Below are 23,136 nucleotides of genomic sequence, written 5' to 3'. Positions count from 1 at the left end.
TCAAAAAGTTGATAACAAATACTGTGCCAAAGAGGAGTTGTGCCAAGGCACGTAACTAATTTATTTATGTATTTCTCAGTCGCCGCATTCACACAAAGGACCCTCGAACTGCCACTTTTTTCATGTCCTGCCCACAGGCACATTAGCCGCAACGGATGTTGGCCTTTTCATGCTCAGTTGGGCACAAAGGAAGGCAACCGGCAAACGTAGGAATGTTTTTTGTACAAACAAGTGGGCAGTCGACTGACCAACCGTACAGAAATGTCAATAAATTCATATGAAGTTATCTCTTCCAGACAGCTTAATGCGTATTTTTATGGCCTAATCTAGAGTCAAATTTTTCTGGCGCTTCGCTCGAGTGGAATGTGAATCCGTTCTCCAATCTCCTCTTTCTCTGCTGCTCTTCAGGTTACCCAAAATCCCAAATGGGTCTGTAGTCAAATTCACAGACTCACCTCCGTTGGAATCTGCAAGAAAAAGATGGAGAAAAGGCTGGTAAATATGGGGCTCAATCATTGGATTATTAGAAAGTGCCAGACTCCATCCCAGAAACCACTTTGCCGCAGTATCTATGGCAACTATCCAAGTGGGGCCACACATGTGCCGACTGCCACTGACTGGTGACTGCTGCTGCTGTCGGCCATTTGATGAACCCAATAAAGCCAACACCAAGTGCCACTCAGGACCAAATGACAGCCGAAATGTTAAATAAAATTGAAGGGCCTGCTTTTCCTTCCTGCCGCCCCGGGCCTGGGCCCTTTGAAAAGTATCTTATATTGAATCTCGGCGACCCAGGATGGTATTGCACATAAAAAAGATTAACGCCTGCCGGGGAGTTTGGCCTGGAAATGGGTCAAAGTGCCATGTTTGCCCGTCTGACAGCAGTCAACGACATGGATGTGGGTTCCCTACTCGTAACTCGTAACTCGAAACTCGAATATATATTTGCCTAGTCACCTGAAGCCAGCCCCCTTGCCCGCCGCCCCACCTGTCTCAATGTTTATTTTAAGCACCCAAATATAGGGAAATACCTAGCTCTCTGTATCTGCAATTGCATTTCGGCTGTTGCATTATTTATAGTTTTTTCAAGCTTTATTTTTTATGCTCTGGCATACGTGATTTTGCATAAATTGCATGGCTCAACAATTCCCAGCCGTCAGTTCCCCTTTCAAGCTTGTGTGTACTATGCCACTACGGTAAACTTGAAGAAAAACTTTGGGAATATTATGATTTCAATTCAGCAAGAATTTTTTAATTATTGATTTGAGTATTGTGTACAATTATATTTCAATATTAGTTGGTTTTTTGTTACTATTAAATGATTATTTTAGTTTTTAACAATATTTTTCTTTGTGCATACAACTTAGACTTTCAGCTTAGCTTCCGCTTTTCTTTCACACACCTCCCCTTTTTTTTTGTTCACTCCGCATTTGCATTCACCGAGCGGCCCATGAAAATCGCTGGGGCACCGGCTTCCGAGTTCTTTTATTATTTATGCGTCGGCTGCCACAGCAGACAAAATTGCTCGAATAAATGTACTGAAAACGAAAGGCGATAATAAATAAATGGAAACCCAATAAAGATTGAGCGATACTCTCGGATCATTGCAATTAAAGAGACACCTTTAATCCAGTAAATGCTTGTAGGTATAATCTTTAAATGCTGTTGCTGAACAGATTTTTGTAGGTTGAAAAATAAAATATTTAAATCTCATACAAAATGCTCAACAATTTATTTATGGACTGCGTTGTAATAAAAATATGATTGAATATTAACAATATGTTGTGACTGCAAGCAATTTATTGTCAACCAGAGTCAAGAGAGTGTGTTTTCCATGATTTTTATCTTGCTAAATATGTATTTATAATTTATTTCATTGCAGTTACTATTACGTATCGTTCAATACTTTGGCCTTAGTAGAGTATATTAACCCTGATTTCAAAATCTTCAGCGATATGACACCCTGATAAAATACCTTGTATCTAAAGCTCTTTCTGGCTAGCAACAAACCCCACTGAAAGTAACTTTATAAAAGGTTTACAATGGTATCAAAATACCCTGACAGCTACAATTTCTTGAATTATTTTAGTTTATTTTTGTTTAAATAATTCACTTTATTTAAAGACTTTATCATTGTGCCAACAATCGCTGAATGAATTTTGTGAAAACTTTTCGCGATTGTCCCATCAATATTAATAGACCTTTTTGTTCCCATTCAAAGTCAACTTGAAATCGGTATTGGTCGTATATAATTTCACAGGCTAATGCATTTCTCGTTGGCCACCAATTTGCTGATCACTTATCCGACCTTTTTGTTTTTTTTTGGGTGTCGTTAAATTAGGACACAAATCAGATTCGTAAGTCACCTAGGGTTAAGCAGGTTATCCAGTGCCAAAGCCAGGTGGATGGGTAGGCAGGTGTTGTGCCAGCATTCGCAGGTGTTGTCTGAATAACGTACGCAGCGGCTAAGCGTTCAAGACGGGCCCCCGGAGTTTGTGAGTGGAGTTTGTCTTCCATGTTTATCAGCCCATAAATACTAAAGCAAATGTACTGTTAACTTGTATTCATTCCCCCCACCACACACACGCACAAAGTGTGAGGCTAGGGTGTTGTGTGAGTTAGTGTATCCACAAAAAAAGAAATGAGAGAGGGTTACTTAAAGACTGATACTAACATAGAGAATTGACCTTAATGCCGATATTACGATATTACGTAACCCTCAAAGTGAAGGTAACCGCTCCTGGTTAACTGGAAAATTGTGTAAATAAACAGTATTAAATTTTCCGCCTGACGTCTAATAGAACGGCAGACGGACACGCAGCCCCGCTGTTGTTGCCGCAGGATATCGATTCCCCCGAAGCCGAACTCTCGAGTTGAGGTCCCAGGAGCGAGCCTTCGAGCTCGTCGACTGCCAGAGTGGCAGATGATAGAGCTGAACTCTACTTCTAACTAAATTTACAACAACTTAAGCCATAAAAATTGAAACGATAGCCGTAAAAATAAGGCTACACGCGGGAAAAAGTGTTAAGGAATACAACTGATATGAAAATTATTCCAGCTTAAAAAGTGTTCTATTTTTAACTTTAAATATTATGAATTTTAATAATATTTCCTAAATATTTCTTAAGGGAAAACTTAATTAAACAATTGATGTATTTATTTTGCCTGTGTATCACTCTGCTCCTGCACTCTCCATATATTTTCCACCATCTCTGCTTGCTATCTGCTGCCCAGCAGGCAGGCAGGCCATGAGCTGGAGGGAATCTGGGTGGCTTGGAGGCGGGGTGCTTTGGGAGGCGTGGCAACTGCTGATGCTGCGTCTTGGTTGGGCGCCACTTAACGCCGAAGCAGGTCCCCTCGCGTTCCCATTTCCATTTCCATTCTCCCACCCATAAAAAAGTTCATTGAGGGGCAGCAGTTTTTCCTTTCCCTTTAGTCTCTTCTCGTTTTTCCCCCAAGGAGGAGCCCGGCGTTTGGGTAACTTTCGAGGCACCGAGCAGACAAAAAAGTTTTCCTCTATGCGGCTACGAGGTCGAGTTGCCAGATGAGGCAGGATACATACTGCCGCCTCTCAAACTCTTTTTCCCCAAGGAGGAAAATGTGGAGGTGTTCGGTGCCGTTTTACCTCTATCTTAATTTGCTCTAGATGCTCGAAAAACACGACAACACACACCAACTCACTAAACAACCTGAGTGCACACGAAGCTGTATAAAGTTAAGGCACCTAAAACAGAATTAAGGCATTTTTCGGTACTAAACGGAAATGTAAGCTCTGTTAACAAATAAACCAAGCTGAGGTGCATTTTCAGATGACCAAGAAAATTTAATAGAAAATAGTGTGGTAATTTATAATTTAATATATACAACAAATACAATTTGAAGACACTTTGGGCACTAGCAAAGAATAGGACAAAGCTTAGAAGTTAATTCTATTATGTAAACAGATTTAATATTGAATTTATTTTTATTATCATAAATTCACTTTTAATTCAATAGAAGCCTCTGCCAGTTAATAAACTGTAAAGTTTTGAGCTCTTTAGCTTATAAATGCGACTTAAATCATGTACTTGCAGGGCAGCCTTCCCTTTAAGCACTGTACACTGTGGTCCTTGCACACATACACACATAAATTTAAAGCAGGCCCAGCTTGTTCAATTTTTGCAGTCTGCTTTTGGGCGCGCGCACAGGAAGAAAGGGAAAGAGAAACAAACAGAAAAAGAGAGAGAGAGAGAGAGGGAGTGAGAGTGGGGAAGGACTTGCCATGAAAAGTCCTTCCTCGCCTCGCACACAACCAAGCACTCCAGACACGCATATGCAGGGACTTAGTTTTAACCCGGGGCTATCAAATCTTGTAGCTGACATTTATGCGAGTCTAAGTTCTATTAACGTACTCGCAACTCGTCCTGGCACCGAACTCTCCTGCCAGCATGAGTGTGTGTTTGTGCGTGCGTATTATCCTTTGGCCTATTTGTGAGAGTGTGTGTGTGTGTGTGCGGAGGGGCCTGCGTGTTGACATTGATTGCGTGCGTGTTACTGACAGTTGTCCGTACAAGCTTAATGGCAGTGCGATTTTAATTGAATAATATGCAGCCCCCTGAGCCGAACCTCAATCGGGAATCGCCCCTGGATCCAGGAATCCGTCCCCCCACACATTTCCTCCTCTATTGTGCTCCCCCTGGAAGACAAACAAACAAAGACGAGTCCAAGTCCTCTTGGTTATGAAATGGGGCCAGGTTTGCTTGGGCTTGGGCTCAGCCTCCGACTCCCTCGCTCCTGCTTTAACCTCGGTATTTACTAGCCGTGTCCCTGCTGGCCAAGATTTAGTAGCGCCATAATTGTCAATGGGCCATTAGGACGATGTCCTGGCCACCTCCTCGCCTGCCTTGACCCCCTGCGGTCATGTCAATCACTCAGCTGTAAGCCTCAGAGATGGCAGCGTGATAGAAATTATTATTATACCTTAGGCACACTGAGAATAAAAATCACCTTAACTGGTCAGCAATTCAAAGCACGTCCGGTAATTAGTCACAGATGTTATGGAAAAGTTACTCAAGAGGAGGGAAGTGGCACCTAATTCGAGATAGAGATCATAGAAAATAACATAGGATATTATCTTATTACTCTCTAAACTTAACAATTGTTTAGTAATTCATTTTGTTAGAAAATTCTTATTTATTTTTTATCATAACTCTAAGACCTAAGTTATATACATTTTCTACCTGTACTTAGCTCCACAGGACTCCATCAATAATTCCCCACCAATCACAACTTTTGCCTCGGTCACGCACTCATCTTTGATTCGTCGATGATTATGAAGTCAGACGAGGCGGTGGGCCTCGCATATTTTTATTGACATCGGAGGCAAACAAAGCGGAAGTCATCTCCAGGCCGCTTCCATTATGACTTTGCGGATGCGTGCGGAATTATGCTCGTATGAAAAATCAATAAATTATTGTATTTAATGTATACATAACTCGTATTATTATGAATTACTGCCGCACCACTGGCCTCGATCTGACAGGTCATGCGTTAAAGTTGACTTTGATGCCCGATGCCCGATGGCCGGCGTCCTTTGTCCATTGTCCCAGCCCAGGCATTGGCATTCCAATTAAAGCTCAACCGCCTCCTTGGTCTTTTGGGCAAATATTTGTCATGTTTGCGCTTGTGGGCCCATAAATTAAATTAGAATTCAATTAAACGTTTGCCACAAATAAATAACCGAGACAATCAAACGCTGCATATCTCTGGGCCAGAGCCAGGCTTAATTTCGCAAATTAAAGGCGACCCGAATAAAGGAGCAGATCACGACGGCAGGACGACAAATTAATTCGAAGTGAAATCCTTGGCACACAAAGCAATAAAGGCTAAGACTCCCCCACCCGGGCCCCCGTTGACAAAGAGACAGATGCAGTTCAGGCGACTCAACTCTACTCCTAACACATTCGAAGGCATGAGCCAGCAGAAATGTCATTCGGAAAACTGCTCAAAATATGCAAAAATAAAATAAGAAGAAAATCCATGATGAGAGGGGGCCGGGGGTGGGGGGAGTGCACCCCGTACTACAACGTGAGCATGTAGAAAAGAAATTGAAAACGGAAGGAAACACAAAACGAAGAAAGCAGGAGCAAAAAACAAACAAGCGCATGACATGCAAAACAGGCAAACAAGCAACGGGACTCGAGGGGAAATTGTGGGTGGCTCTGGTAGGAAAATGTTGGTGGTGGGGTGGGAAGGCGAGGGAGAAAAGGCGAGGAACAACTGAAAATGCGCTGATAAGCGGGGCGTGCTCACCGGAAGCAGCAGAGGTACATCGTGGAAAAAACCGACAAGAGCTGCCTTTATAAAGTTATTTACTTTTTTTAAATAAACAAACTGTCTGCGTGTATTGCTTATTCTTGGACAAAGAAATTAATGATTTAAAATTTTTAAAGTTCTCTCTTAAAACCCAATATATTTAAGGGCTATTTTCCTTGCAGTGTATCAGCGAAATACAAGAAAAAAGCAAAGGAACATGGGGCAATGTAACAGAAGTATGAGTGAGTGAGAGATACACCGTCAGACAGCCACACACACACACTGTCCATACACACACATTCCAGGACATACTGAAATGGTGGGCTGACAAAAAATTGAGTAAAGTGCCCATCGTTGGGGCTTACACTCTGTCTCCCTTCCCCAGGCAGGGAGACACATGGACACTCTACAGGGAGGCTACTTTCAGTCTGCTTAGCATAACTTAAACTTTGGAAATATTATCCCCGGGATTTGTTCAACCCAATGCTCGCCTTGCAAGGACATATCAATGAAAAGATTTTTCAAAAACTTTTCAACGATAATAAAAGATTTATGGAGGCAAGAGGGAGGAAACTATGTGGTCTGTTGTAGGTTTTAAACAACATTGAGGCAGCTATTATTTGTAAAATATTTCCTATAATATTTAAAGAAATTTAAGAAACATTTTTTGACACTATTGAAGCATAACTGAGCATTTTTTGACCCAAAAATGGCTTTCAAAAATTCTACCTTTAACTATTTCGAATCGAACTTAATGATATTGGCACAAGGATACTCCCTCACCCCCAAAAAGTACTGAGAAATGGAGGTCAGCACAGCGTAATTTGCCAGGTAATTTTATTGTGTGATTCAGCTCTATTCAAACAGCCACACGGAGCAATTAGACCCGGATTTTGTGTAGGGCATGGCGAATAAAGCGCAGATAAAACTGCGCGCGAATTCCTAAATAGCAGAAGGGCATCAGTAGGCGGGCATGGTGGTGGTGAAGGGGGCCAAGGAGGAGGTGGCCGGGTTACTGCTGCACAATCGTTGAAGGAGAGGCTCGGAACGACGAGGACAACAGCCGCAAGCCAAATGTCAGCAAAAGTGCGAGTGCAACAGACCCAGACTTTAGGCCAGGTGTCCTCCCCATGTTAGCAGGTTTTTAGGAAAGGAGTCCTCGCTGGCACGCGCCAATTGATGCGATGAATGCTCATAACGAGCACCAGGACACTGGGAGAAAGGGATTTCTATTTTAGAAAATAGGGCTAATATTGTATGGAAAATTTACATTATTCGTGTACAATAGTTTTATTATATTTAATACGTAAAAGATTTATGTAATCTAGTTTTTTTATTGAAATTTAATTTTTTGCCTAGATGGTGTCCTTTCTCTCAACAATATTTCCATAAAATCTAACAAATAAAGGACACAATCCCTTGCAGAAAAGTTTTCAACCAAAGGAAGCACTCTCTAGATGCCATGCCTGGAAGATATGTTAAGAATTTCATATTTCTCAATGTGCAAGAGCAGGTGCTGCCCTCAAGGCAGGTGGCATGTTGGTCGTGTGCTGCTGAAACAATGCTGAAAATCAATAAAAACCATTAAAATGCAGCCAAGGCTGACGCCATGGAGCCGAGGAATGTGAAGTTCAAGCAGCAAGGCTGAGGAAGGAGGGGGCGGCAGGGATAAAGTGTCCCGTTCGGGCTGCAGGTGAGTTGCGTGATTGGAGTTGCCCATGGCGTTGCGCCCGTTACTCTATAAATAGACTCCAATGGCATAATTGGCGACGAAGCGGTTAGCCTGCCAGCCAAATCGATGCCAAAACGCAGCGAACAAGGTCGAGGACGATGCGCGGAGCTGAACAATTCAGGACGAAGCCAACGCTGAAAAATACATTAAATTTATGGCTTGTGGCTTGTCGAGCTGCATGAATTATGTGCGAGGAGGAGACCTGACGACGCACACGAATGCAAATCGGAAACTAAATTCGCCGAGAGATTTATGTGACACTCGCCGCTGCGGGGAGTATTCACAAATATAGCCAAGCAGTTAGATAGCTGAAATTGTTCCACCAACAAATTACAGAATTTAAAATTTAAATTGCCATAAACCTGAGAAGCTGGTACATTTTTTTTTTTACCCCGAAATATTACCATTTCCGAGTGGTCGGCTACGAAAAACTTATCAAGTCACTTCCGGTGGAGTAAATTAAACATTTTCCATAACCTAAAAAGTGCAAATTCCTGTTTGCATATTCAGAGCCAAGCCAGAACATTTCAGCGCCGTCCATTTGCAGTGACCACAAAATGCATTCGATTAATAAATAAAGCCAATTTGCATACCCAAAGCCTGGATGTATGCAAATGCAGTCCACCCTAAAGTTTCACATCCGTATCTCTGTACATAAAGCCCATCAATCATGCAGAATGTTTTGGCATTTCGGCTATTTCACATGCATCAGCCACACTCGGATACACTCGTGTTTGTATAGACAATTTCCAAATACTGACCCATACACTGAGAAAACAAGCATTTCGGAGTGTTGTCTCTTGATTTAGTTTTCAACACAAATCCATATTTAAATATTAGATTAAATTAAAATATTCATGTCAATATGCCGACACTTTTGGTATTAGTTTAGCATTTTTTCTCACTGCCATCCAGGCCACTTTAATTCGTCACACAAATAGTGGAGATATTTTTATTATGCTGGCGCTTAAATTAATTGAAGAAATAAATATCGCATATTTGGGGCAAACCAAGCGTAAAGATAATATTCGAATGATAAGGCCGGCCAGCAAACCAACGAAAACAAACAGAGTTGAGTTGAAAATGCCAGCCAGCCGTTCAGATATACTCGATTTGATTTGTTTTAAAACCCAGTCTAATTTCAAAATAAACGCTCACATATAAACTCATTGCAGAGCTTATTAACCCAACAACATTTCGGTTTATTTATGCGGGACACCCTTTGTGGGAAAATGCACGCATGCAAATGGGAAGCTGAAATTGGCTGTGGGAAATGTACATGGAAATTAGAAAATACCCGGGCGGCGTAAACATTTTGTTATGGGCAAATAATGGCAACAATATCACTGTTTTATGAGGCCAAATAAATATTTTCGCACTTGGTATTTATGCGCGTTAACCATTAAATGATTGAATGGGCTAATGGGTTCCCTGACAGCGCGGATAAACAATGACCAGGAGCCAAAACTTTTCCACATCAACGCTGGCGGGAAATGATGTTTGAATAAATCATTATTTGCCGGCGACGGCCCGCATCTTTCAAAAATACCAAAACCAATATCAATTATCATTCGCATGGAATATTTATAAATAGTTATAATATGTATTTTTGGCATTGTGTCGTTGACTTTTATCCAACCCATTGGCAACCGAAAGCGAATTGCGTTCGCGCGATTTTATTGTTTGTTCGCCTGCCACTGAGGGTTATACCAGATATTACGCATACGCCACCGCGCTGGGCGCAATCGATAAATAAGTAATTAAAGCGGCTAAATAAATAATTAGCCCCGGCATTAGTATCGGCTGTGGGCGTTGTCTGCATACCAAAAGCAGCGGCCAATCTGCAATATTATCCCCATTAACCCTCATTTGAGAGAAGGAAAAAACAAAAATATTGCATAGAATAACAAATTTGGGGGATAGGGGGAGTGACTGGATACCCTGGACGAAATGCTTTTATTTCTACTGAATTTTTAGGGTTTTTAAAATTGAATAAATAAAATTTTTTTATGTTTCCTAAGACTTCTGATTTTCTACTTCACTTAATATTTTCCCTACATTTTTCCCCTTTAAAAATCACAGCTAATTCACAAAAAAATAACGCGATAACACTAGTTCCAGTATAACCTTCAGTCTGGGTGGTCGAAATTACAAGCAGCAATATAAACACAATCTATGGGCGAACCAGAATTAAGCACATAAGGAAATTTTGCACTTAAGGCCAAACAAATCACGAAGCCATTAATTTTTATTAACAAAATCTAGGCTGAGCAGTTCCGAAAGTCAAGAGCTAAGCGCCGAGATTTGTCCGGCAGAACAAAAAACAGAACCACATGCAGACCTTTGATATGAAAAAGAAAACCAAATGAAAGCGAAGAGTACGAAACACAAATAGAAAAAGAAAGAATAAACTCTGCCCAAAATGTGGGCTTATCAGTAACGTAATTAAGCAGCGATAAAGTGCCCGCCACGCCCTCTCTCCGCCCCTATCCACCATAACAACGGCGCCCGCTTTCCTCAGCGATTTTGTTGGTTATGCTCTTTTTTTTTTGGGGGGGGTAGCGATAAGCACGGGCCTTCTTTTATATTTTTCCCCCTTTTTTTCTGTTTAGCCCCAATGAGCATAGTTTATATCAATTTAGATTTGAATTTAATTTATTTACACAGCACCATGTGTGAGCGGGGGTGTTTATTTTTGGCCGGACGGTCAGCGTAGATAGAGGCGTTAGTCATGCAGAGATGACAAACAGGTGACTTCTCCAGGCTAAATGCAGTCGAGCTGACACAAAAATAATATTAGATAACTTAGTAATATTTACTGTATTTAATAGTTTACTTTAAAGACTGAAAACATCAAGGATAATTATTATTTTCTGCTCTTTACTAAATAGACTTATAAAAAAACTCTCTGAAAAGTCTCTCTTTGACATCTGCTGATCAATGCACTCTTCATTCTGCTTGCCCCTTGCCATTAATTAACTGAACCAATTAGTTTGGCGTTGCATTAGTGCGGATTACGCATACGCCCAGTGCGCCAAGCGGAATGGTAATGTGCTTAATCGCATTGTTTTGGGATATCTTGCAGCTGGCACTCGCATTCTACGGCTACCATTTTCTCATTTTCCCATTGCCATTCCCACAATTCCACAATTCAGCAGCCACAGCTGCAATATCGCACCCATTCTGACCCATCTCATCTCGATGATTATGGCATAAACGTAACGGGAGTTGCTCTGCAGTTTGTGTGCACAAGTGGTCGAGCTGGAAGAGCAAAGCTTTTAATTGCTGCAGCGCTTGATTACCTCCTTGTTTACTATCCAGAGTTTGTAATGCACAGTTTTTAATATTATTGAACAAATAAATATTGCTGGCAACATCAGTGGTAGATATAAGCGCATATTAGAAGCTATTAAAATCACCTTGGGTTGAAAACTATATATACTATAGTCTGTTCTAATTACTTCTAATGATTATATTTGAAAGCAAAATGCATAACTTATAAATAAGTTATTAAAAAAAAACTACTTAAGCCTCTTCGAAACTTACTAAATGCATTAGTTCCTCTGTGTAATTACTCATCACGTTAGTCGTGTAACTATTCTTGGAATTGAAATGGCTTTCAGCAAAAAACTTTGCAAGCATATTTAAACTGGCAGCTCTCAGTTTAATTGCAGGCCAAAGTTGATTACAATTCAATTAGCACACGGAGCGCACTCTTTGCAATCGAGTTTGGCTAACAGACAATCAAAATCAGGTAGTGCAAGACGTCTACAATTAGGTTTACGTGTTCCGGCCGGAACCGCCTGCCATGTTTGCAATTAGCCATCAAAGTACAGTGGGCGTAGCTCGCGGCTGTCTTGCCAGACTTTCAGACATTCGTGATTAATGGGTTTGCGGGGGCGGGAGCAACATAATTGCCAGGTCGCACATAATACAATACGTAATGCACCCCCGAGACGGGAAAACAAGGCCCCACTTGAGTCCTGAGGAAGGACTTGAGAGCCTGCACTTAACCCAAATATGTTTTCGGTTTTCGGCTCTTGGCGCTAATCAAAACATAAACAATCCGGACGGTCCAGAAAGGTTGTCTACAACGGGAACTGGAGCCCGAAGCTCCGACCAACTGGCAATTTAATTAATGAAAAGCCAAAACACTTGAGCATCGGTGGAGGACTCTGCCCTGATTTATGCTGAATGACTTTTGTGGCGTCACGGGCTCAGTTCGGTTCTCCGCTCAAGTGTGTACAATTTGGCTAATAAAAGATAATGTGTCTGGAGATGTGACAGCCAGAGGCTAGGTCGTTGTGTGTCCTGATGGAATATCAAGTAAAACAGTAAAAGTATTCAAATAATGTAATGTTGGCTTTGGATCTCGATAGACTCTATATGAAAGTCTCAAACTGTTACTTCAAATAAAGCTATTATAAATTAATCTGAAATTTTATCTCATTTTCCACTCCACTCAAAGTGGCTTCAATCATAGTTGAATATCATGTTGACTAGTGAACTTTCAACGAGCTTCTAATCTCGGCCGCCACTCACGTGTCCATCTCTAATCAATTTGTGTATCCGGCAAAGGTCGCTTTCATGGCTTTAATTACAGGTCATTAATCATAATTGAAGAGAGCGGGGGGCGTGCAAACAACAAACCTACAATATAAATATACTTCCCGGCGAGGCCAAAGTTCTTTGCTTCTTATGCAAATTTTCCCCGGTCAATTCCTGGGGAAAAGTTTTACAAAAGGGAAAGTATGTAGCTGATGGTTAACGATAAGAGTGCCAACAGCAGCAAACCGCTGATGATCCAGTTGATTGAAGCAGTCAAGGCAGCGAAGAGCTCCGGGCCTCAATTCGCAATTATGTCGTTTTAATAAACAGAGACCGCCGAGCCGTAATTGCCCAGATGCTACGAGAACCCAGAATCCGGGCCACGCTGTCCGTTGACTGGAGCCTGGGAGCTGTAATCGAGACCTGGGTAACTGAAGCCGAGGCGATTGAGTCGGCCTATCAATAATGTGCGTGACACACTGTTGCCAAAGGCTATGTGCGGCCCACGCTGCGTATACGCAACGCCCAGGAGATGGATGGCAGGATCAAATGGTATTTCCCAGCATGTTAAGTGGATTGTTTACGTCTCCTTGTGCGGGGTGTATATATATGTAGTCGCATGTGAGTCTGTGCCAAGGTGGGGGCACGAACAAAAAGGCAGCGACATCCAACGAAACTCAACATAATTGCAGGCATTAATTATGCCCAAAATTAAGATATATTGTGCACTGGAGTTAATGGCGTTTATTATTACTATTAACGCTGCAATTTGAATTCATTTTTTTCGCATTCACGATGGCTTAATTAGTTTTTTTTGCAGCAGACTGCACTGGCTATTGATTATGTGTCAATACAGAATTATAGAGTCCAGTCGGCGGTGTAGCGTTCCACCAGAGTCCAGTCAAAATAAAGGCAGTAATTAATCTTCTGTCCACCGACCGCAGGCGTGTGCAACCAAAGTTGATTTTAATGAAATTATTCCCAACCGACGCACTGACCTGAAACCCTTCCTTCGATCCTGCAGGCTGCAGGCATTTTGAATACATCAATGAAAAGGAATTGCACGAAGCTAATTATGTTTTTAATTATTTTACGGCTTAAGGCTAACAAATCTATCAATGGGTTTTAATTTTAATGCAAACATCTGCCTGAGATTAAATTGATTTAAAGGGATTTTAATAAGGGCCAACGATTAAACGCAAATGAGATGGGACAAATTGATATTATTATGTAAAGGATTTTCATGGCTAATGGTACTGTGTAAACCTAGGGCAACAAGCCAGGAATTTATGTGAGTTACTCCTAGACCAATTACAGTTCAATGCAAATTGAAATTGAAATTGCCTGCCCTCTTCAAATGAGAATTTAAATGATTCGCTCCCTTAAGGATTTAGCTTGCCTTTCAATTATTGCTCGGTATTATTTATTTATGTAATTTTCAGAATGCATTTCTTGCATTTCAGCAAACTGTTGCATCTCCGTATTGTTGCAGTTCACTCAACTGGCAAATAAATGCAATTTGATGAATCAAGGGCTCACAGAGAGCAAAGGGAGTAAAGGAGGGAAATTGAATTCCCATTGTATGGCAAAGCCCGGAGCGCTTGTATATTGCTTTCAAGTTGAGATTGTGCTTTGGCTAAATTCCGCATCATAAATCAACAGGGCTAAATTGAAGCGGAAGGTGGATAATCAGGGAAAGGCTCTCTTTTGCCCCGACTTTGCTTTAAATTTGACTTATCACGGACTGCAAATCCTTGCGATATCTCATTAGCCGTGGCAACTAATTAACATAAGTAATTTGCTTAATGGCCAGTCAAAGGCAAGGGCCCGAAACTCCTCAATCTACCCCCCAAAAAGTTACCTGGGGAGCTGGGCTCGTTTATCTGGCCTGAAGAATGGGGGAGAGAGGCAAGCAAATAGAGGAATAGACAGATTAGGGATGGCACCAGGTAGCGATAGTCCCAATATAAAGAAACTAATTCGATAAAAAGTATTAACAGTAATTGTTGGAAAACTTCGTTTGAATGATCTTAGATTAAATTAGAAAACTAATAAAATATAATATCACGATTCCATTTCTACAGCTGCTTTCCACAAATTACATTATTCAAAAGCTAAATAATTATTTATAATTATAATTTATCGATATTTATAAAAGTATTTTCCCCCTCAAAGCACGTTCATCCCTAGAGCAAACAAACAGTGAAGCGAGGAACAAACAGAAACACATGCAACCGAGAAATCCCAGGCTTACATGATGGATTTCCCAATGGCGGGCATTAACTAATATTTTGTAAATAAAAAGCTAGCGCTCCGCTCCGTCTTCTTTTTTTGTTCTTCTTATATTTTTTTCTGTTTTGTGCCTGATAGCGACGGGGACGGAAATTAAATTTGGCCACGTTAATTGCCTCGATTAGAACTTTTCGGCCATTATGATAAGGGGCTCGCTTCCAGACAATGGCAAAATGACAAACCCACTGACCTCTCGGCCGCCTAGCAGCGATGATGAGCTAGTCTCCACGTAGTGATTAATTATTAATTAATTAAAAGCTTATTAGCGCTTACAGCGCCTTGTCGCAGAGGTGAGCGGCGGTTACGCGGCGTATGCGCAATGTTTTGTAGAGAATCAAGGAAGCCAACACAAAAACATAGCACAGACACTGACGCAATCTGGTGAAACAATAGTTTACTTTATATTTCCGCGATGCCTGCTGGCATTTTCAGCTCCATTGTTGCGGGTTGTCGCCTTTGATTTGAGCGTTCCGTTTGTTCATTCCAATGCCGCAGCAATCCTAAAGTGTGAGCAAAATATCTCACAAACAATGCAGCTCACTAGCATGTCCTGCACAGAAAAAAGTTAAATGGCACTAAATCCTAAATGTAAGAAATTTACCAAAATAAAAACATAACAATCAGTTACTAAAAGAAAATCCCAATCCAAATCTCTTGAGTTTTTCTTCTATTTCAAACTCTCAACTCATAAAATGAATAACAACACATCAAAGAAGCTCCTTTTTAATTAAATATTAAATTTCTTTTAGAGTCATTTTCTTTCTGTGTGGCAGAGAGAGACAAACGGAGACGGAAAACTGTCAAGCGTATTACGCATACGACCCATTGTCCGTATCTGTTTCCATTCTTTTGCCACACTGCCGAGAGTCAATTTACAATAGATGAAAGAGCAGCAGGAGCAGCAATGGCAGTTGGAAAACTGTGTCAGCCTCGTATAGAATACATATTGTTGTTAAGGCGTCTCCGCCGTAATTCTTAAAGCACACACGTGCGGAACACATGGCCGTGACTCAGTGCCATTTTGGCAGCGCTTTAAATGACGAGCGGTGCGGCGTTGTAATTAGTGTAAGTGCCCACATGAATTGTCCCGTCTTAGCGGTCTTTTTGGCAGCACTCTCACTTTTCATGTTCAAGGATGCGAGCGGCAGTTGCTGCAATTGCCATGGAATAATTTCAAACAATTACAAGTGGTTCGTCCAAGTTTTTTTCGACCGGAAGGTACCCAGTACATTTGAGATTAGTTTATTTTTAGGTGCTCTTACAGGTTGGAAATAATTTTATTTATAAAAGGTAATTGTGTAAGAAAACTTGGAATTTCGAAAAATAATTACAAAATAGTTATTAAAGAAAAAGTCGAGTAAATAATGAATTTTTTGAAAAAGAAGATATTTAAATGTAGCTTAATTTAGACATCTGATCTATTCTAAAGTTCAAAATACCCTCGTTTACTCAGTATCCAAATAAGTCCACCAAAGCTGTGCCCCTGACACAGCCTCTTCCTGGGAACAGCCGGCCAAATCCACTGGCATGCTGAGTTTTATTTGGTTTCGGGCAATTAAGCCTGTTGTTTTGCAGTTAAGTGTAAATTTATACACAAAAGCCGCACCCGCACGTTGGGTGCACATCTGTGCGCGCCTCCCTTGGAGGTAATTTGGCCGAACTTTAAAGATAAAACTGCTGCATTTGCCCGGCAGCAGCAGCAGCACTGAAAACGGTAGCATCTGGGGCATGGCAGATGCCGGGAAATACCCTAACCGTGTCGAGTTATTAAATCAAGCGGTATATGACTTTGTAATTTGATTAGCCATGCCCCCGGCCAAAAGTGTTTTGTGCATATCAGTAGCTACTTAATCGGCTCTGAGAGCTTTTACAGTTCTCAAGCACCTCTGACGAGGGCTCTTCAAAAAGATGGAAAAAACAAAAGGGGAATGGCGCAACATTTCTAAATAAACAAAGTCAAAACAAACTACACTTGAGTTGGAAACGGTGTTTTGTTTGATCAGTGTAACTACAATTTATAAATATATGTTTTGCATTTATTAAAGAGTCACCGATAATAGTTAACCCATGTCAACTGTGGCAATTTAGCTTATCAAATGTAAAAAAAGGTTGGTTAAACAAATTACTTTCATTTTTTCACACCTAATCTTTGTGATAGACCTCTTACTATATCTCGAAATAAATTCTCTTCTCAACTATTTATTTCCCCTTGGTCTAGGTCAATCTTCATCCACAATGCCCCAAGATTGTACGAGTAATCCAATTAATGTTTGCCTGCCATAAATCTATATTTAAATCCCGGACAAACACTGGGCGATAACACAGATCCGCAGTGTTAAGGTGTTAAATTCGTGGGTGAAGTCTGCCACAGAGGGGGGTGAGTGTAAGGTAAACAGTCCAGAATATAATATGGGTCCAAAGACTTACACGCTGGGTCAACGACTCCTCTTGACACTCTCACTTTCGGTTTTTGGGGATCGGATCGGCTTTCTTCTCGAAGTCGTTTGCATAAATTGTGTGTGGCTGTGTGTGTATTTTCCAAAAGTTGTCGAACAGGTGGCAAGTGTCGCACAAATTACTTTAATAATAGCACTCGGTAAGCGTTGGGAAAACGAAAACTGCACAAGTTTGTCCAAGATTTTCGATTTTCGGTCGGTGGATATGTTTCGACTTTCGGCCTATTTACTCTCGAGCACTTTTCCATTCAAATGGCTATCTGCAAATATTTTCGGATATTTGCTAACATATATACATAGATTTTTGTTTTGCACACACTAATGGCATTGAATTTTTCATTCAAGTGGCACAAGCATTAATTTTTGCTTCTTGCTGCTGGTATTTTCATTTGAGTAATTCCTTAAAATATTTGCACTATTTATTTATTTTAGCCACGCACACTCAAACTGGAACTTTGGATATTATTTTCCTATTTTTTTTTTTTAATAGAATTTTAATTATTTTAAATATTTGCGGGAGGCTGGCGAGTTCCGAATGTGAATCTGAGTGTGAATCTCAATCTGAATCTGAATCCGAGCGCGTTGAAACTGCGGCGGCCCGACGACTGAATTGGAGACCCCGTCCGTCCGCCTGTTCGCAGCACGGTGAAATATGGACTGGAAACGCAACTGAACCGCCGACCTGCCGACCGACCTCCGAATCCGACTGAGAATCCCCGAAGAGAGAGAGTGCTCGTGGAGCTCGGACCTAGTAGTACCTCGTACCTGTGTGTGGAGCCATAACAGCTCTCTGTTATCAGCCGGCCCAGCTTTATCACTGTGTCAGTGGGTCTCTCGGACAGCTCTCTCTCTCTGCAAATTGGGGAAATTCAGCAAGTTCCCCGAGAGAGAGAGAGAGAGCAGAACATGGCGCTCTGTTACTGCTAGTGAAATTCTTACTGGGGAAAATCCCATGCAGGAAAATGTTAAGAGGAAAAACTCGCATGCGAGACCGGCGAACCGTTGGGAAAATGAAACACAAGCTGGCGGGGAAAAGTCAAGTACTGTAATACCAGGCGTGACAGCTAACAAATATTAGCTCTACTACAACTAGTAATAGTTAAATATTTGTCATGTCGGACTTATCGTTTGTTAGTTACTAAATAATAATAGACAGAGAAAAAAATTAATGCTTAAATTAAATTAAATTAATTTAAAAAAAGAAATAAAAAGGTTTCTAAATTTTTACAAGTGAAAGTCATTCAATAATATTTAATAAATATTATTTATTATATTTATAAAGTACTAATAATATTATATATTTTTAAATAACTTAACAAAACACCCGCAAAATATATTCAGCAGTCAGGCAATATTCCTTTGTTCAGGAAATACAGATAATAACTGACTCAGTTGATGTTTGCTATTTGCAAAATGCACTTGCTGCGAATAATTAACTCACTGTTTATACAGAAGCTTTCAGCTTCGGAAAACATTGTGAATATAATGGCAAACGTTTATTCTGTGTATGTAAATAAGAACTTTTTTATACTCAAATGCCTGCAATTAAGTAAGCAAATAACACAACGTTCAAGCACTGAAATCTGGCATTATTAAACGAGTATTTATGGTAAACATAGCTGTTACTTTATGCATTTTATTTTATTTTATTTTATTTTATTTTATTTTACTTATTTGTAGTACATCTTATCTCAATTCACCTGTTGTCTACTGCTGAGAAATTTTAAAAATGGCGCCCAAGCTGATATGCCTAACAGAGGACAGATAGGGGAAGTACCCTGACAAGGAGAGAAACCAGCGCAGACTGTTAAGCAGACCAAATAACAGATTACTGTAAGCAAGACAGAATCATATAAACCCTCTACATGAAGTCTAAGTCAAGCAATATAATGTAAGCCCGACCAGTTATCATTTTATATTGCAATAACAATTGCAGATCCATAATTTTTGGCCACTGAGTAAATCTCAGAATGTTCCACTCGAGCAATCATCATAAGAGAAAAGCCAATAGTCCGGCAACATGTTTATGTACATGATAATAACGCAGTAATCAAAACAAAATAAATTAAAGCTTTATAAGCTAACATTAGCTGTCAGGCAGCCGAGGAACATAAATCGAGTCGAGAGCGCCCCCAGCTCACCGAAATAAAATGGCAAAAATTATTATTGTCTAAACAAAAAACGGGGGAACGAACCTGGGAACTCATATGCCATCGCTCAAAAGCACTTTGCCGCCGAGATACCAGATCGGGAGGGGATTGCGTTTCGTTTGAGGAAGTCGCCAGCTGCATCCCCTCTTTGTTTTTCTTTTCCCCACCACTGGGCACTCTTGTTTTCTGGTTTTTCAAATTGAAAAACATGAAAAGAAATATTTCCAATCAATTGGCAAACAGAAGCGAATAAAAATTCATATACGAGGAGAGCACAGAACAAAACAGAACTCAGCAGACAAAAAAAATACAGAGGCAGGGCACACACACAGGAGGAAGCAACAAGAAAAATGTTGTTCATTCATTAAATACAAAAATTCATTAAACAGACCAGCGATCAGAAATATTACTCAGAAACAACAATGGCCCGGCCGCTGTTCAAAAAAGGGATAGAACAAAATGAAAATAGTTGTTTATTTTCACCAACTACAGCGAACACGGTGGCAGCCAGCCACAGTGCGATAAAATATGTTTTTTTAATGCAGGTCCGTGTTCGATAAAAGTGCCACAAATCCAAATAGTAGCTGCTACTTTTCTTGGCTCGAATAGTTCATACCATCATCCTACCCCTTCTGAAGAATCAACTATTGCTGGTAGCCTTATATACCCCAACGAAGCAATTACCAATAAAAAGCGGAAAAGTGAACTGACCAAACGAAAGCAAAGTGTTCGACCAGCTGCACAAATTGAAAAGAAATTAAAGAGTGAACTGTGCGGAAAAAATATTGGCAAGATATATTTATAAGATAACCAGAGATAAATATAGAATGGAGAGACGATTGGTCAATTTAGTTAAATAATAATCCAACAAATGATTATAAAATGAATAAATAACAAGAGGATTTTAGCTGAATAATGACAAAAAATTAAAAAAGATTTTTTTTAAGCACGATATTCGCTTTACTAAGCTTCAATTAATACTTTTTTGAACTAATTTTAAACATAATTAATCACTATATGTACAAGAAAGTCTATTTTTAAGCATTAAGAATTACTTTAAATACAGACAAAATAAACTTAAATAAATAAATATTTAATTGGTCAATTCTGATACCAAATCCCAAATAATTGTCAACGGAATACAACAATTAAATAAATGACTTCACAAAACAAATTATCGTTTGAATAAATAAAGTATCAGTTTTAGTTGGTTGCTCAATGCCTGAAGATGTGTTTAAGGATGAATTGTTTGGTTTTACTTATTGGCTTTTCTCTTTACTTTCTTCCGGTAAAACAAACACTTTAATTTAAAAAAAATACATAATATCTTTTTATTGCAGATCACAAGCAAATTTGAATTTACAAACGTCAAGTGCAAATACCTTGATCCAAGCTTTGTCGCCATGGAATATTGCTTTATAAAACCTATAAATCGAACTTACAAATACGTCTCTGTAAGAGGAAATATATTTCAAAGGAATGTCACTAAAATCAAGGTTTGATTATTAATCAAAAATTATTATCAAATGCAAATAATACAAAGCAAATTTTTAATTTTAGATGAACTTTTCGATTTCCAAACGAGTCAATGGCTATAGACCTTTTTTGTACAATATCACAGTTGATTCTTGCCGTTTCCTCAGAAATACCAGTTCCCATCCTACCGCTGAGTTCTTTTACAATATTCTAAAATCGCACTCCAATTTAAATCACACATGTCCTTACGATGTAAGTTCGCTTACGATTGATCTATATTTTTGTTACTGTAAATTGGGAATTTTCAGCATGATGTCATCATTGACAAGTTGCCAATCGGATATATAAATCATCAGTTAACGCATGTTCTGCCGTTTCCCGAAGGCGAATATCTTGTGGAGACCTACTGGTTTGCTTATGACATTCGACGGGCCTATGTGGGTTTCTATGGTACTATTTCTTAAATTGTGAGCTTCAAGTTCGATAATGAAAAATTTAATAAATCAAGAGTTTTTGGCGTGTCAAACAAAATTAAATTGTACAACCCATAAATACAGAAAAAAGCATTTCAATAAGCAGACATTTAATTGCTCAATTGAGATTATAAATTCCAGATAAAGCTAAATGGAACTCATTAGTAAGGAATATAGCATCAGCATATGTGGAAATACAACAGTTGTAGTCATACGTTTAATAAATAAAGATGTGTTTCAAGTTGAATTGGTTTTTCCTGCTGATTTGTATTTCATTTTGCGTTCTTCAGGTATACATAAAAAATAGCTTATAAACGCTAATAATGTTACATATGTGGCAGTTTATTGAATATATATTCCCCCTTTAAAGAAAAATATATGTATTCTCTCACGTATAATATTATATATTCATTCTTTTCCCTTGTAATCCAATATCTTGAATGATTTTGACCTTTACATATCATTGACCCTTTGAAGAGGAGGTGCCCAGCAGTGCGAATGGTAAATGTTGAAGGGGATTTATTGTTCAGCTAATAGATGATGACTGCTAGATATTCGCTTTCAGAGTGCCTACGTAAAATTGTCGAGTAATTTGTGCAAATGGTCACGGCAAAGAAAAGTGGCCCTTGAATCCATTTCCACAGGCATTTATCACTTTGACCATTCAGACTTCTTGGCTCCTCGTGTTTCCATTGGCTTGCCCGTCAACGAGTTGATAATGCCATGTCAGTCGTCTTCGATAGGCTGTCAGGTCGCTTAACCTGTTTTACATTCTGAAACTCCCACCCCCAGTTCACAAATATAAGAAACAATGATTGATCCGATCAAAAAAAACAACAAAAAATCGGGAAAAATCAGAAATCGATACAGAAACGATACAGAAAGTGCTGTCAGATAGAGACAAACACAAATTCGCAACTCAACTGGAAAAGAATCATAAATAAAATATGCGCGCCAAGCAAACACATCGGGGCGAACCCTCAAAATCCGCAAACCGGCAATTCCAATCGGAATGAAGGCGGGGCTGGAGGCTGGCAATGTTGGCCTGTTGAGGAGAATTCAATTTGATTTATGATAAATACGCCATGATTTATGCCCTTTGCCGCCGCCTTGTGTCCAGAGTCTAAGCCGCCGATACGCATCAGTTCAGCTGGCGACCGCAAAATCATCGCATTTCGCAGCGCGTTTTTCAATTTTTCATTTCGCTAAAACTCTTTGGGGTTCTCGCCATGCGAGGATGCCCAGCAGCCGTTTGGTAATATCAACTTGAATATTGAATGGAGTGGAGATGAAAATAAAACACAAAGCAAACAAGGGGGACTCATAAGGTACCTGCTCTGAGATAACTCGTATAAATATTTTATCTTTGATAAAATAAATATAAAAAAAAGTTAAAGTAAAGTAAAGAAAAGAAAGTTTAAGGAAACAGCTTCAAAATTGTCCTGTGATAGGGTATCAGCTATCCCATAACTTTTACAAATACCATCTTTTGTAACAGGAGGATTTTGGTGTATTCAATTCATTGTCGATGCGATACCATTCGTTTGGTTACAATTCGGTTTATATACATATTTTTTTCGTGCATATAAATTGGCTGCGTCATGAGTTTAAAATTTTTCTGCATACTTTTGCGGGATACCAGCTCGAACTGTGCGTTTGTGTGTATATTTTTTACTGGTATTTGCATTCGAGTTTGTGGTTCTCCGTTTGTTTGT

At 39.7% G+C, this 23,136-nt stretch overlaps 1 protein-coding gene and 1 long non-coding RNA gene across 7 annotated transcripts; one reads left to right on the top strand and one right to left on the bottom strand.

The window, feature by feature from the left end:
* Positions 1-19: 19 nt before the first annotated feature.
* On the bottom strand, positions 20-18,015 carry LOC138928833 (uncharacterized). Of its 2 annotated transcripts, none has more exons than XR_011445238.1 (2): positions 17,294-18,015; positions 20-467 (listed from the first exon to the last, which is right to left on the bottom strand). It is a non-coding gene; the product is annotated as an uncharacterized lncRNA (long non-coding RNA). The 2 variants fall into 2 exon arrangements; XR_011445237.1 differs by lacking the exon at positions 17,294-18,015 and adding an exon at positions 540-733.
* Positions 16,734-21,482, top strand: LOC108085312 (uncharacterized). Of its 5 annotated transcripts, XM_070286961.1 has the most exons (7): positions 16,851-16,870; positions 16,927-16,974; positions 17,085-17,243; positions 19,003-19,213; positions 20,813-20,968; positions 21,033-21,200; positions 21,257-21,482. In XM_070286961.1, exons 5-7 carry the CDS (start codon positions 20,876-20,878, stop codon positions 21,410-21,412), a joined length of 417 nt encoding a protein of 138 aa, XP_070143062.1. In that variant the 5' UTR covers positions 16,851-16,870; positions 16,927-16,974; positions 17,085-17,243; positions 19,003-19,213; positions 20,813-20,875; the 3' UTR covers positions 21,413-21,482. The 5 variants fall into 5 exon arrangements, with proteins under 5 accessions (XP_070143059.1, XP_070143063.1, XP_070143060.1 ...); XM_070286958.1 differs by having other exon boundaries at positions 16,734-16,974; XM_070286962.1 differs by lacking the exons at positions 16,927-16,974; positions 17,085-17,243 and having other exon boundaries at positions 16,734-16,870.
* The last annotated feature ends 1,654 nt before the right edge of the window (positions 21,483-23,136 follow it).

This window comes from Drosophila kikkawai, chromosome 3R (assembly GCF_030179895.1).
Source record: "Drosophila kikkawai strain 14028-0561.14 chromosome 3R, DkikHiC1v2, whole genome shotgun sequence".
NCBI lineage: Eukaryota > Metazoa > Arthropoda > Insecta > Diptera > Drosophilidae > Drosophila > Drosophila kikkawai.
Note: the sequence above shows the minus strand (reverse complement) of the source record. Positions and strands in the feature narration are given on the sequence as shown.